Source organism: Mustela lutreola, chromosome 1 (genome assembly GCF_030435805.1).
Source record: "Mustela lutreola isolate mMusLut2 chromosome 1, mMusLut2.pri, whole genome shotgun sequence".
NCBI lineage: Eukaryota > Metazoa > Chordata > Mammalia > Carnivora > Mustelidae > Mustela > Mustela lutreola.
In genome coordinates, this window is record NC_081290.1 from 13046996 (window position 1) to 13061102 (window position 14107).

Consider the following 14107-nt stretch of genomic DNA (forward strand, 5'->3'; position numbering starts at 1 on the left):
ATTGACCTCTGCTAATTTAACCAGATTGTTAATAGCGCTGTCTCCTAAAAATCAGGATCTTTGTTGATAGCATCAGTGTTACAACCATGAGCAGTAAGTCAGATGATGCATGTTACCTTGTATTAAATAAATAAAAGCTAGGATAAAAATATTTGTCATATGAATCTCTGCATGATAGGTGCTTTAACATATGCACATTTTAACTATGATTATCAATGAGATTAATCCCTTTTAATTACTATAATCCAGGCTTAATGATCTATACTTTAAAAAAAACAAAATTGCTATTACATAAAATAAGGCACTAATTTATCTTATATTATTGTCATTAGGATCCCTGAGTATGTCTTGGATGCATAAATAATGGTATTTCCTATATAGTACATAGATGAGAGTGAAATGTGCAGTCCTGAAGCATACTGATTAGTGGAATTTAAAATTTGTTGCGAGTAATTCACAATAGTGCTTTATAACTTGGCCAGTATTTGGAATCTCCAGCATGATATACTTTTTGAATGGTATTTTTCATTTACCAGATATTTACTAAGTACCCACTAAGTGGCTGGATGAGCTTGGCTTCAGAAAGATCTGGATTCACATGTCCAGCTACTTCTTTTGTCACATTGAGTAGCTTATTGAACTTTTTTGAAACTCAGTTTTCTGTCCACAAATAGGAATGATTGTGCCCATAACTATTGAGCATTAAAATAATAGTAAAGATTAGTAGTATAATTGCAACTGAGAGGTAGCCCATAAATATTAATCCTATTGATATTTTTCATGATACATCTTTATCAAGTAACCTGTACCCTCAAGGAATTCACAGTCTCTTGTGACAAAGGGACATGTTAATCATTAAAATGTAATTGAATAATTAATATAATAAAGGTTTTTACAGACTACCTTAGGCACTATTAACTCAGACCTTCCCTGTAGGTAGATTTCATTTGAGCTGCCTTTGAAAAAGGGTATCAGGCAAAACCAACAGTTTATGCAAAAGCATACAGCTAACAATGAGCACACATGATCTGTTTGGGAAATCAGTATTTTGGAAGAACTTAAGAATGAGGTGATAAGAATAAATGGTAGAAAGAATAACAAGTTATAAATGGGACGAATTTCTTTGTAAAATGGGAAGAGCTATTATTGAGGTTTAAATAAATCACATAGTTCAGAGCCTTCCATGAGATAGGTACATGGCATATGATATATAACATTATTAGGCAAGAAAGTAAAATCACATTTACATTTTAGAAGGATCTTGGCAGCAGAGTAGATTGGAGGTAGGAGGCAGTGGGCTCAAGGCTAATCTACTAATCTAAGGATATACAGATAATAACTTGATTTAAGGCAGTTTCAATGACAGGGATGCCTGGGTGGCTCAGTCTGTTAAGTATCTGCCTTCAGCTCAGGTCATGATCCCAGGGTTTTGGGATCAAGTCCCACATCAGGCTCCCTGCATAGCAGAGTCTACTTCTCCCTCCTGCCTACCACTCCCCCTGCTTGTGCCCTCTCTTGCTTGCTCTCTGTCTCTCTCTCTGGCAAATAAAATAAAATCTTTAAAAAAAAAAAAAAAAAAAAAAGACCGTATCAGTGACAATAGCAACAGCAAAGTGGTTTTTTAGTGAATGGGATATAAGAGAAAAGTAAAACTTAATGTCTTTCACTGTGATTAGCTTGTATTTGAAGATTTCAATCTAGTTTGCTTTTTACTCTTTACATAGAAATGCTTGAGAAGAATTTATGATGCCTCCACACTTTAGGGAATATGAGGAGTATCTGTTTTTAAAAAACATTGCTTACATTTTGGATTTGTGGGTGGGGATTGTCTTTTAACAAATGGTCTGTATCCTTTACCAATACTATTAGTAGTCCAGACTGATTCACTGTTAGATAAATGAATGTCTTGAGTTTAGAGATTTTAGTAAAGAAAAATTATAATATATGAAAGCAGGTGGATTATTAGATTTAAAAATAAATATAAAGTCTAGGCACACAGGTCTGGAATCTCTGGGCAACATTAAACAGCAAATCTCTCATTTTATAGAATTTACCAAATTATTTGTCGTTGATTATCTTTCTTAGAATGCATAAACTTGTGAAACCTTCTACTGAAAAGAAATATGTGGATCTTACTGTATCATTTGCTCCAGACACTGATGGAGATGAAGATTTGCCTGGACCTCCAGTAAGATACTATTTTAGTCATGACACTGATTAACAGAAGTTGTCGTAAATTTACTCCGGAACTACTTGATTTTGGAAAGATTGCATTTAATTCAGGAATCAATTCATAATACTATGGATTTCTCTCTGATGAAGCTTTAATTTAAGGGAAACATCAGTAGAAAACTACAGTGAAGAATTTTAAAGCATTTTGGAATATAATCTGTACTTGTCTAGTGCTTCATATGTAGATATGATCACAAGCAATTTTGAACTGGACTGACGTTTTATAATGCTTAGAAAAAATGTGTGTATTAACATCTCTGGATAAGAAAAAGGAAAAAAGTATGTATCCATCACCAGAAGAGATAAAAGATCAAGAAATTGAAAGTAACAAATACAACTATCCAAAAAGTTTAATCTTTTGTGAATTTTGTTGTTCACTATTTGAGACCCAATTTTTCTACACAAGTAGTGTTTGGCACCCCGCACCTCTTAAAATTAGGCTTTTGAGTTTAACACCATTGAGAAGAGGAGAGATGGTAGCAGTAAATGAAGAGCAGCCATTTTAAATTGTACATACAGTTACAGTTTACTGTCCTGCTAATTTAACTGGCGTTTGTTAATATCACTATCTCCCAAAAATCAGGATCTCTGTTGATAGCATCAGTGTTGTAACCCATGAGCAGTAGGTCAGATGACACATGTTAACTTGTATTAAATGTTAACAGTATTATATGAACTCTGACAGCCTTCTTAGAGGATCCATGAATGTGAACAGCTAAATGTGGCTAATCATTTGATTCTTCAATATGCCTTCTAATGTAGCTGTTTTATTTATTCGGAACTCTAAACCTGATTGTCATAGTATATAAGACTAAAAGGTTTTGTAAAGGGAGTGTCCTTAGAAGTAGATGAGAACTAGAAATTAAAAGAAATCATTACTAGTTGAGTCTTGATTTTTTTTCTTCCAGCAACCTAATGGATAGAAAAATAAAATTATTTTAAAGGGAAACATTTATTTTATTCTGCATTCCCAGAAAGGGAGTTGACAAAGATAAAAATTTATTTTTTTAGGTCTTTATTGATAGAAACTGTTTTTTGGTAGGAAATATTACAGAAAATTCATACAAATGCTTTCATTAAAATGATGTAAAATGTACTCAACACTGTAAATTTGGAAAAAACAGCAAGTATTTTATTTCTAAGGCTGTCATGCATTCTAAAGCTACTGGCATTTTGTAACCACAGGAAGTCACTTCCTTCTAGCTGCTTTTAGTCTGATCTGTTGAGGCCATTAGTAGGTACTTTGATAAACTCAAGACTAGATTTACATCAGTATTACTCCTGTTTTGGTATCTTTTTATACTCCCTACTTAACTTCCCTTTTATTTCATTTATAAATAGTTGAAATTACTTTGTCAACCAACTGTATTGTTTCATTCTTTTGTAAAAGTATTATCCAATTGGGAAAATTCTATTTGGGATTGGAAGGTGAATTTGTATGAATAAAAAAAAAAAAGATACTCTGCATTGGAGGCAAGGATAGATGGACGGGATGAACTTAAAGGAAATGGATACTCTTGAAATAAGTAATGTTTATTCAGGTATAATGTTTAAAATTACTTAAAATTGAATTCAGGAACATCAGGGTTCTCTGTCTTGGAACTCTTGATGCTAGCAATAATAAAAGGACTTTTCTGTAAGAAGCCTTTTCCCCATTTTCACTTTGCTTTGTACAATAGTAACTGATGTTTTCCAGGTACCCATTCAGTAACCCTCAACTATGATCTAATAGCTTGCTTATATTTTATCTAAGTCTCCATACCTTTTCAGAAGTAAATTTGGAACCATGCTATCAGTTCTTATTTATAGTGATCTGTGCTTTAATAGACAAAACCAACAAGGATTAACTTTATTTTGTTATTACACCTGAAACCATTTTATCATTGCCTTTTTTTCCCCCAGTAGGTAATGGTAATTGCCATTAATAATCTCTGTTCAGTTCTACTAAGCTTGAAAGCCAGGTGTGAAGTTAATGACGGTTTTTTTTTTCATTATGTTTTATTTCTGTACCATGAGATCACTTTTGGTGAAAATACTAGGTGCAAAAATTATTTGATTTTGTATGGTACCACTGAGTGATTTTTTACTTATTAAAAATAAATTAAGAAATTTGACAGTATCTTTGTAAATCCTATTCCATGGTTGACTCCAGAGATTCCAACTTTGCTGTTCATTTTGTGGGTAATGTAATTCTTTGGTGTTTTCTGATTTTCAAGTTTTGCAATCATGCAGATGTAATAGTCACTGAGGATAGAGGAACATTACTTAAAAGTGCTTCTGGAAATTCTGTTAAAACAATTGAAAAATGGTGACTGTGTAAAACCATATATATTTGGGGGAGGGTATTTTTTTTAATTTTATTTTCAGGCTTCACATCCAGTGTGGGGCTTGAACTCAAAACTCTGAGACCAAGAGTCACATGCTATACCGACTGAGCCAACCAGGCACCCTTAAAGTATAATCCTTTTTAGAGTCAAAACTTTGTTGACATTTGTCAGTAATTTCCTCTAAATTGTCCCAAAGCTAGAACTTAGAAATAGATATATGTCTTCATTTTTATTTTTTGTCTATTATAACACTACCTGGTGCTGCCAGTGACAAGGCATAAAAGTCAGCAATGTTTAGAGTCCACTTTTTTAATAATTTACAATTAGTAAAATGAAGACAGAAAATGATTCTTCTGAGATCTTAAGGAGAAATCTTTTTTTTTTTTTTTTTAAGATTTTATTTATTTATTTGACAGACAGAGATCACAAGTAGGCAGAGAGAGAGGAAGAAGCAGGCTCTCCACGGCGCATTCAGCCCAATGCGGGGCTCGATCCCAGGACCCTGGGATCATGACCTGAGCTAAAGGCAAAGGCTTTAACCCACTGAGCCACCCAGGCGCCCCAAGGAGAAATCTCTTGACCTAATAGTTCAATTTTAATGAACAAAAATTAAAATGACAAAAATTCATTGTGATTGTAAGTAAATAATCATTTTATATACAGTCAGTAGGTATGGGTTTAACTATTTTATTTTCAACAAATCCAAACCGAAGTGAGGAAGTTGAAATAATGGGGATTAGAGTATTTAATAGGTAATTTTTAGTGTTCTTTTTTATCTTGCCATCTCTTAACTTTGTTTTTTTAACTTGAGAAATATATATATATACAAAAGAGTATATAGAATATAAATACACAGTTTAAGAATTAATTTTAAAGTAAGGGTTGTATAACCACCTGTCAAATTAATAGAACATTGGCAGCAGCCCAGAAATGTACCTTGTAGTCCCTTCTCAGTCGCCACCAGCTTCCCTACACATATTCTCTAACTTTTGTGATAATTCTTTGTTTTTATTTATAATGTTAACCACCTGTCATGTACTTTACTAATATAGTTTACTTTTTGTTGGTTTCTGAACTTGATGTAAATGGAATCAGACTGTATTTTTGTGTGTGTGTGTGCCTGCTGCTTTCTTCAACATGAGAATCATCTGTATTGCTCATAGTCACACTTTATCCATCATTAGTTTACTTTTACATTAATATACCACAACTTATTTATTCATTGTATTGACTATGGGATGTTTTTATTTTGGGGCAATCACAGTTCTTCATTGAACATATTGTATGTATTTCCTAATGCAACTGAGGTAATATACCTAGGAATGGAATTACTTGGTCGTAGGTATTCACATCTTTAATTTTACTGGACAATAACAGAGAACTGCCTTAGCAGTAGAGATAGCCTGTATGTCCACACCTTGCTTGACACTGGTTTTAACAGATTTTTTTTTTTTAATTCTGTGAATCTGGTGCACATGCAGTTGTATGTCATTGAAGTTTTACTCTGTATTTCCCTAACTGCAAGATACTGAGTGAAATTGAGCACCTTTTTCTAAGTTTTTTGGCCACTTATACTTTATTTTTTTTGCAAAGTGTCTTCTCAGTTGTTTTTCCCCTTTTTCTATTGTGTTAGTCTTTAGTCTTTTTCCTCGTTGCTTTATAAATCCTGTTTTTAGTTAGCTATACATTTCCAAATACCTTCTCCCGTTCTGACTTCCCCTTTCCCCTCTTTATGATGTTCTTTGCTAAAAAGAGTTTCTCAATAGTTAGGTGCTAAAAGAGGTATCACTCTTGTTTTAAGGTTAGTGTATTTTGTGAGTTGCCTAAAATATTGTACTCTATCCAAGGTCATGAATGTACTTACCTATATATTGTCTTCTAAAGGCGTTAGCTTTGCCTTTCACATTTTCAGTTTTCAGTTCATGAGGAATTAATTTTGTGTATGCTTGGAAGTGCCTCACCACTATTTATTAAATTATGAAATATGTCCTTTTACTGAAGTATGTTCTTTTTTGCATTGCCACTCTTCTACATTACCGCCAAAGTCATATATCTATTTATGTTTTTATCTCTGAATTTTTGTTTCTTTTTCCTATCCCTGTACTAGTCTGGTATTTTCATCACTGTAACTGATGTATTGTTTTTATATTGGGCAGAACAAGTCCTCCCAACTTACTGTTCTATAAGAGTATCTTGGTTATTCTTAGCCCATTGTGTTTTCAGTTCTCCAGTTTCTAATTAAAAATATGCAAATTTTGTCACTCTTGCAGTTTCCAGTTATCTTGCTAAAATTTTTAATCTTTTATTTACCTGGACATAAAAAGCATTATTTTATTATGTGTGTTTAATCCCAAATCTGGAACTGTCCTGTGGGCCTCTTTTTATTTTTCTTTTGTTTGGGCTAATCATTATCTTACATTATTTCTAAACATAGAGTTTAGATTTTAGGTGTTCTTTTTAACCCAGTCTGATGATCTCTACCTTTTAACTGAAACACCTAGGCCATGTACATTTAATGTAATTGCTGATGTATTTAGGTTTAGTTCTGACATTTTATTTTATGGGATTTGGTTTGATTTTCTTGGTTTTCTTTTGTTTTTTGTTTTGTTTGTGTTTGTTTTTGTTTAGCCAGTTCTATGATTCTTTGTCTCTATTTTCTGGCCTTTTAAAAAATTTTTTTATAGTTTTTTTTTTGTTCCATATGCACCGATTACTAATATTACATCTTAACTCTAGATACCCTTTCATATTCTGGAACTTTGCAAACTGCATTTCTGTTTTGCCATTTGGCTTCCTTTATGTTCCATAAATAGATGGCACTAAGAGGAGGACTGGGAAGCTGGCACAAGGGAAAAGAGATTTTTACCCTTGCCATTTGCTTCCTGACATTGTCAGCATCACCTCAATAGAGGCTTTTTCTCTATAGAGGTTCTTTTTCTCAATAGAGGTTCTTGGGCTCTAGCTTTTCTCTGGCACTCAGCCAGGGTATCTCTTCTAGGTTTCCAGGTTCTGATAAGGTCACCCTCTTCCCTTTAATAGCTGTGTCCCTTGCTGCTATTTTCCCAAACCTGTTTAACCAATTCTTTATGTTAAACTCTTTCTTAATATACATGATATGGTTTCTCTTTTCCTAAGCTGTACACATTTTTTTTCTCTTTTCTAGTTCAGTGCCTTTTGTCTTTTGACGATTACCCTGTATTACAGTTTGCACATTCGGGTTAAACCAGATGAAATTTTAATTATTATCTTTACTTTGGTGATGACAGTTTTCAAAAGTGGCCACAACAATATTTCCAGTCTCACATGCTCTTCTAGAATCTTGCAACCTCCTCAAACCTTCATAAGAGACAGTCGTCTATTTTCACTCTCCTTTGAACCTGAACAAGAATTTATGATTGCCCTAACTAATAAAACCAAATGCCTCATACGTAACTACAATTTTTCAGGTTAGGTCACAGAAGGCTATATGGCTTCTGCTTTGCGCTCTCCCTCATGGAAAGCTCACCCTTGGATTCTAGACCTCATGTCACAAGGAAGCCTAAAGTAACCCACATGAAGAAACTGAGGTCCCCAACCTGCAGCCAACATCAGGTGTCTAACATGATTAAGCACGTTCAGCTGATTCCAACTCCCAAGCTTAATGGAGCATAGACAAACCATCCTTTCTGTCCTGCCAAATTCTTGACCCACAGAATCCATGAGCATGCATGGTTTATGTTAGTAAATTTGGGGGATTATTTGTTACACAGTTGTTGTTATAATAACTACTCTAATTCCTAGTTTGGCTAGGAATGATCATGTATTTTATTTCTGTTACTACTTTAATTTTGTTTTCATTTACATAAATGTCTTTTAATTGTGTTATTTTGTTTATGAAGTCAATGTTTGTATTTACCCATATACATATTTCACCTTCTTTGCTCTTTATTCTTCTTTTGTATCTCAGGCTTACCATCTGGGCTGAATTTCTTCCTACCTGAAATGCTTTAGAATTTCACTTCGTGGAAGTACACTGGTTGCATACTTGCTTATGATTTCTTTGTCTGAAAATAAATTTGCCCTCATTCTGCAAAGATACTTTTGCTGAATGTAAAATTTTAATTTGACTTTCATTATCTTTCACTGGAGATATTTATCTATTCTATTTAAACTTCCCCTGTTGCTATTGAGTCAATCATCAGGCAAATTAAACATTGCAGCTTTAAAAGAAATACCTATCTGCTTTCATTTTACAAAGTTTAATTATTATATATCTAGATATGGATTTCTTTTATCAATCTTGTTTGGGATTTATTCAGCTCTTTGAATCTAGATTTGGGTTTTTGTTAATTCTAAGAAAGTCTCGATACTTCTCCTTCGTATATTGCCTCTTTAACCATTCTCTTCTGTGGGGGATTCTCATTAAACACAGAGGACTTGGGGCACCTTAGTGGCCCAGTGGGTTAAGCCTCTGCCTTCAGTGCAGGCATGATCTCAGGGGTCCTGGGATCGAGCCCCACATCGGGCTCTCTGCTCAGTGGAGAGCCTGCTCCCCCCCTCTCTCTGCCTGCTTTTGATACCTCTCTCTCTCTCTCTCTCCCTTTCTCTGTTAAATAAATAAATAAAATATTTTTAAAAACACAAGAGGACTTATTCTGCCTTCTGTGTTTAAAACCCTCTTTTCTGAATTGGCCAGTTCTTTTTGTCTCTTCATGCTTTATTTCTGCATCATTTCTTCTGCCCATATTCTAGTTTACTTCATCTATTTTTTTATGTTACGGCCATCTGTTTTGCATTTTTAATTTTGGCTGTATTTTTCAGTCCTTGAAGTTCTGTTTAGTTCTTTAAAAAAAAAAAAAAAAAACCTGCTAGATTACCTTTTATAGTTTTCTATCTCCTGCAGAACTTTTCTAATGTCTATTATTTAAACTGTAGGGGCATCTTATGGTCTTTGTCTGCCAGTTTCAATTTCTGCAGTTTTTGTGGCTCTTTTTCTGCTGTTTGTCCCAGCTCACTTTGTTGGTGGTCCTCTTTTAGATTCTCTCCTTGGCCAGACCCTCAAGTGTTTCTGTGTCCCTCATCCATTCTTTTTCACTTTATTGCTGTGAACGACATTGCCTCATCATCTTCAGGAGTCTGTTTTTTTTTTTTTGTTTTTTGTTTTTTGTTTTTTTTTTTTTTTTTATTTATTTGTAAGAGAGAGAGTGAGAGCGAGCACAGGCAGACAGAGTGGCAGGCAGAGTCAGAGGGAGAAGCAGGCTCCCTGCGGAGCAAGGAGCCCGATGTGGGACTCGATCCCAGGACGCTGGGATCATGACCTGAGCCGAAGGCAGCTGCTTAACCAACTGAGCCACCCAGGCGTCCCAGGAGTCTGTTTTTTTTAAGTATTCTATATTAAGCCCTTTATTCTCATAAAATGCAAGAATTTACCCTTAATATTTTAAGATTGTTGCAGTTTGGAGTTCTTCAGTCTCTTATTTATCAATATTTGGACTTAATCGTAAGGCCCTTTAGAATATAAGACAGATTTGATAGATCTTTTGTAATCTTTGCATCAGTGAGTCACTTGATATCACAGTAGATTTTTTTTTTTTAAAGATTTTTTTATTTATTTATTTGACAGAGAGAGATTACAAGTAGGCAGAGAGGCAGGCAGAGAGAGAGAGGAGGAAGCAGGCTCCCTGCTGAGCAGAGAGCCTGATGCGGGACTCGATCCCAGGACCCTGAGATCATGACCTGAGCTGAAGGCAGCGGCTTAATCCACTGAGCCACCCAGGCGCCCATATCACAGTAGATTTTTAAAGAAATAGTTCACATACTTGATGTATAGAACAGACTTTTTTGTATATGATAAAAAGGCAGATTTCTGGATCAATAATCCCCAAAAATGAACTCTCTCAGTCTGAGAGAGGCTTAGAATTCTGCATACTTCCAGGCATCCTATACAATTCATTAAGTTGGTTTGCTAGGACTGCTACAATACCACAGACTAAGTGGCTTAAACAACAGAAATTTATTTCTCATGAATTTTGGAGGCTAAGCCTGATCAAGATGTCAATAGAGTTGATTTTTTTTTTTTTTTTTTGAGGCTGCATTAGCTTGTACATGGTCATCTTCTCCCTCTGTCTCACATTGTCTTCTGTGTATGTGTGTCCTGATTTCCTCTTCCTTTCAAGACTTATCTGTATAAATTATTGGAGCTGAGAGGACCTTAGGAGTCTATCCTAACTCAATTTTTTTCAGATGAATCAAAGAAGCCAAATAAAACAACCAAATAATTAGAACCAGGAGTAGAATATAAGCCATACCTTTTGACTCTTACTTGATTGCAAAAGTGATTCTCAAATTTGATGACCATCAAAATCAATTTAGAAGCTTGTTTTTCAAGAAAAAAATTAATGAAAATATATTTAATTCAGTAGATGTAGTGTGGGTCTAAGGAATTAGTATTTTTAAAGAATTCTGTGTGATTAAAGTCAGTCTGCTATTGTGTTGTACTTGTGAAATGGGTGATCACATACCCTTTTACCATCTTTGTAGATTTAATGTTTTTACAGAAGTATGGGTTGATTTTAAGCTAGCGAAATGACAGCATCAGGGAAAACATGTAAATCGATCATTTTTATTTATTTCCAGTAAGAGGCATAGTTTTTCGGTTAGAAAAGAGCTTCTAGTACATTTAATGTCTCTGATTTCTAACTAGATATTATAATGATTTATATTTGATAAGTTCATCAAATCAGATGTCACCAAAAGCTACTGAGGCTTTTTTGGCATTGCTAGAATTTAGGAGAATCTGCTATGGAAAATTGTGTAGAGGGAAATGCATTTAACTGAAGCCTAAGAAAAAAAAATTCATTTAGAAAGGACCATATGTTTCCAACTTCTATCATTACATAAAATGTACGTATCTGTGAGTTACCCTCACAGCCATATTCTGTGGTTTCCCCTATTGATTAGACTAATCAAGATAAATAATATCAATAATTCAGATAATGAAATTAAACAATGTTTAATTTTGCTGTTGAGGTAAGCAACTTGATCAGGAAAATAGAGGTAATTTTCTTTACCAGCAAGATCTTCCTTTTAAAAAATAAGCTATCAAGATACTTAAAGCTAGTTTTCCTATTTTACTTTCATGCAACATACAGATTTTTCTCCTTTCTCTCCTCCCTTCTTTGGTGGTTTCTTAGCCTAAAAATTGTGGGTAGAAATGCTTAATTAAAGAACCAGTTTCAAGGCACCGGGCAGTTCTTTATTTTTAAATGTGAATGGATTTTCCTGCTGTACTTAGAACATTGGTGGTGTGTTTAGGAAATGTTGTTAATTAAATAATGAATATTCATATGCTTTTTAAATTTTTATTTTATTCGTGACTTATGATTTGGCTCCTAATAAATTTTCTCTAGGGAACATTTTTTTTCTTCCTGAATAGCTTAGTACCATTTACCAACCCTACCATATTTTAAAGTGGCTTTTGGTTTTATTGGTTGGTTGGTTGGTTGAAGATTTTATTTCTAAGTAATCTCTATACCCAATGTGGGGCTCGAACTCACAACCCCAAAACTGAGTCGCATGCTCTACTTACTGAGCCAGTCAGGCACCCCAAAAGTGGCTTTTATTTAAACTGCTGAGTTCTGAAGTTGAGAAAAATAAACTGAGGAAATATCTTTGTTTTGGTTCTGTTTTTGTTTTTCCTTTTGGTGTTGAAGAAAAAGCTGAATGCTGACATGGGTTAACATCAAGGATCAAAGAGAGAAAAAAATCTTATTTTCTTTTTGATAATGTGTTTTTGGAAACTCTTTAATTTTCTCCAAGTTTCCAGATTTTAAACCTTACATGCTCTACAACTTCCGTTTCCTAACTCAGGGCAAAATAAAGCTAAGGGCTCCCAATCCCCACTGTGCCCAATCAGCTATGGAGTCCAAACTCCCTAAAACAATTGTACATATCCCCAACGTTTCCTTGAAGCTTAAGCACTGTTTGTCAAGATGAGTTTTGGTGTTTTGTAGTTTTGGGGTTTTTTAAGTCCTTTCTCCACTATCATGTACTCTTCCAGTTTACTGTTCCATCATCTTTCTGCTTTTCAAAGAAAATATATCACTCTACAGAAGATAGTCTGATTATTTGAAGTCTCTCTCCATGTGATCATGTAATTCTATGTGTTCATAGGTCACTTCCTCACTCTTTAATAAGGGAATCTGAAGTGCAGGGAGGCTGAATAATTTGTTTCTGATCACAAAGCTAACTCAGTTCAGCCAGCAGAGCAATAGTAATCTGGTTGTTTCTAAAAGCATTGACATTTAGGTGCCTCGTTAGCGCAGTAGGTAGCACGTCAGTCTCATAAAAGCATTGATGTTTTACATGAACAGCCAATTTTTGGTTATTAATTTCCATGCTCCCCCCACCCCCCACTTCTGGCCCTGCTCTGAGGGTGGCTCCGTCTCACGGCACTGCACCGGAGCGACAGAGGACGGCATAAGCACCCCCAAAGAAAGCTTTTCCTGGCCAGAGAACCTGGGAAAATTGGACCCTGTAGCCTAAAGAATGAAGGGGTGGGGTCTGGCAGGGAGAAGGGTTGGAATTCCTACTAGTTTTTTCTTTCTCTTCTCTTAATGTCTTTTCTTCCAAGGGCAGTTCCAGTCTCCACAGAACTATGTGGTGGCACAGGTGGTTACAACTCTTAAAAAACCCCATCTTTGGAAGACCAGGAAAAGGACCTTTTTTTGTTTTAACGATTTTATTTATTTATTTGGCTTAACCCACTGACCCACCCAGGTGCCCCAAAAAGGACCTTTGATAGCAGAAGAGGGGGGGAAACCCTGGAGAGGTGAGAGAACTGAAAAAGCACCCCCTAGTTCTGTGTATGAAGTGACTTAAGTTCCAGGCTTCCCTCTAAGCTGTGCACACACACAATATATAAAACATACCGAAGCCTTTGATAAGTAAAAAGTATTGAACTATATAAGGTATATATAGTTTATCTATACACGTAGCTTATTGTATATATGAATAGTTTATAACTAAACTATAAACCACTGCCTAAATCCTAGGTCAATCCCTGATACATACATGCATTGGACAGACCCAAACCAATATAACAAAGGCTTGGAAAACTGAACTGATACTGGATCTTCTTCCCACAAAGAGTAAGGCAGACTGAACTGGTGCAATCTAATCAGGATGATTGTCTGCTTTAAAATATTTTTTAAAATCTCCAGGGGCACCTGGGTGGCTCAGTTTGGTTTAGTGTCAGACTCTTGATTTCACTCAGATTGTGAGTTCAAGGCTTGCCTCTGCAGGTGCTGGGCCTGGAACCTGCTTAAGATTCTCCATCTCCCTCTCCCTCTGCCCTCCCTACCCCACCCCCTCTCAAAAAAAAAAAAAAAAAAAAATGCAGAAGACCCACCTAAGGGAGGCCCAAACTCCCAACTGAAAGAAATAGGAAAGGATTAGGGGCGGGGGGGGGGGGGGGGGACATGAATATCTGTTTACAAATATATAGCGCCGGAGATGTGAATCACGAGTTTTTAAAAAGGCTTCAGAAATAAACATGGGTTTGGATTCCA

General features: G+C 35.2%; 1 protein-coding gene across 3 annotated transcripts in view; it reads left to right on the forward strand.

Annotated features, from left to right (window-relative positions):
* Positions 1-4351, forward strand: part of UBA6 (ubiquitin like modifier activating enzyme 6) — an 85958-nt gene extending 81607 nt beyond the window's left edge. For all 3 annotated transcript variants that reach the window (XM_059160135.1, XM_059160144.1, XM_059160154.1), the window contains one exon: positions 2086-4351. In XM_059160135.1, coding sequence (XP_059016118.1) covers positions 2086-2221 — 136 coding nt within the window. In that variant the 3' untranslated portion in view covers positions 2222-4351. The remainder of the gene's footprint in view (positions 1-2085) is intronic.
* The last annotated feature ends 9756 nt before the right edge of the window (positions 4352-14107 follow it).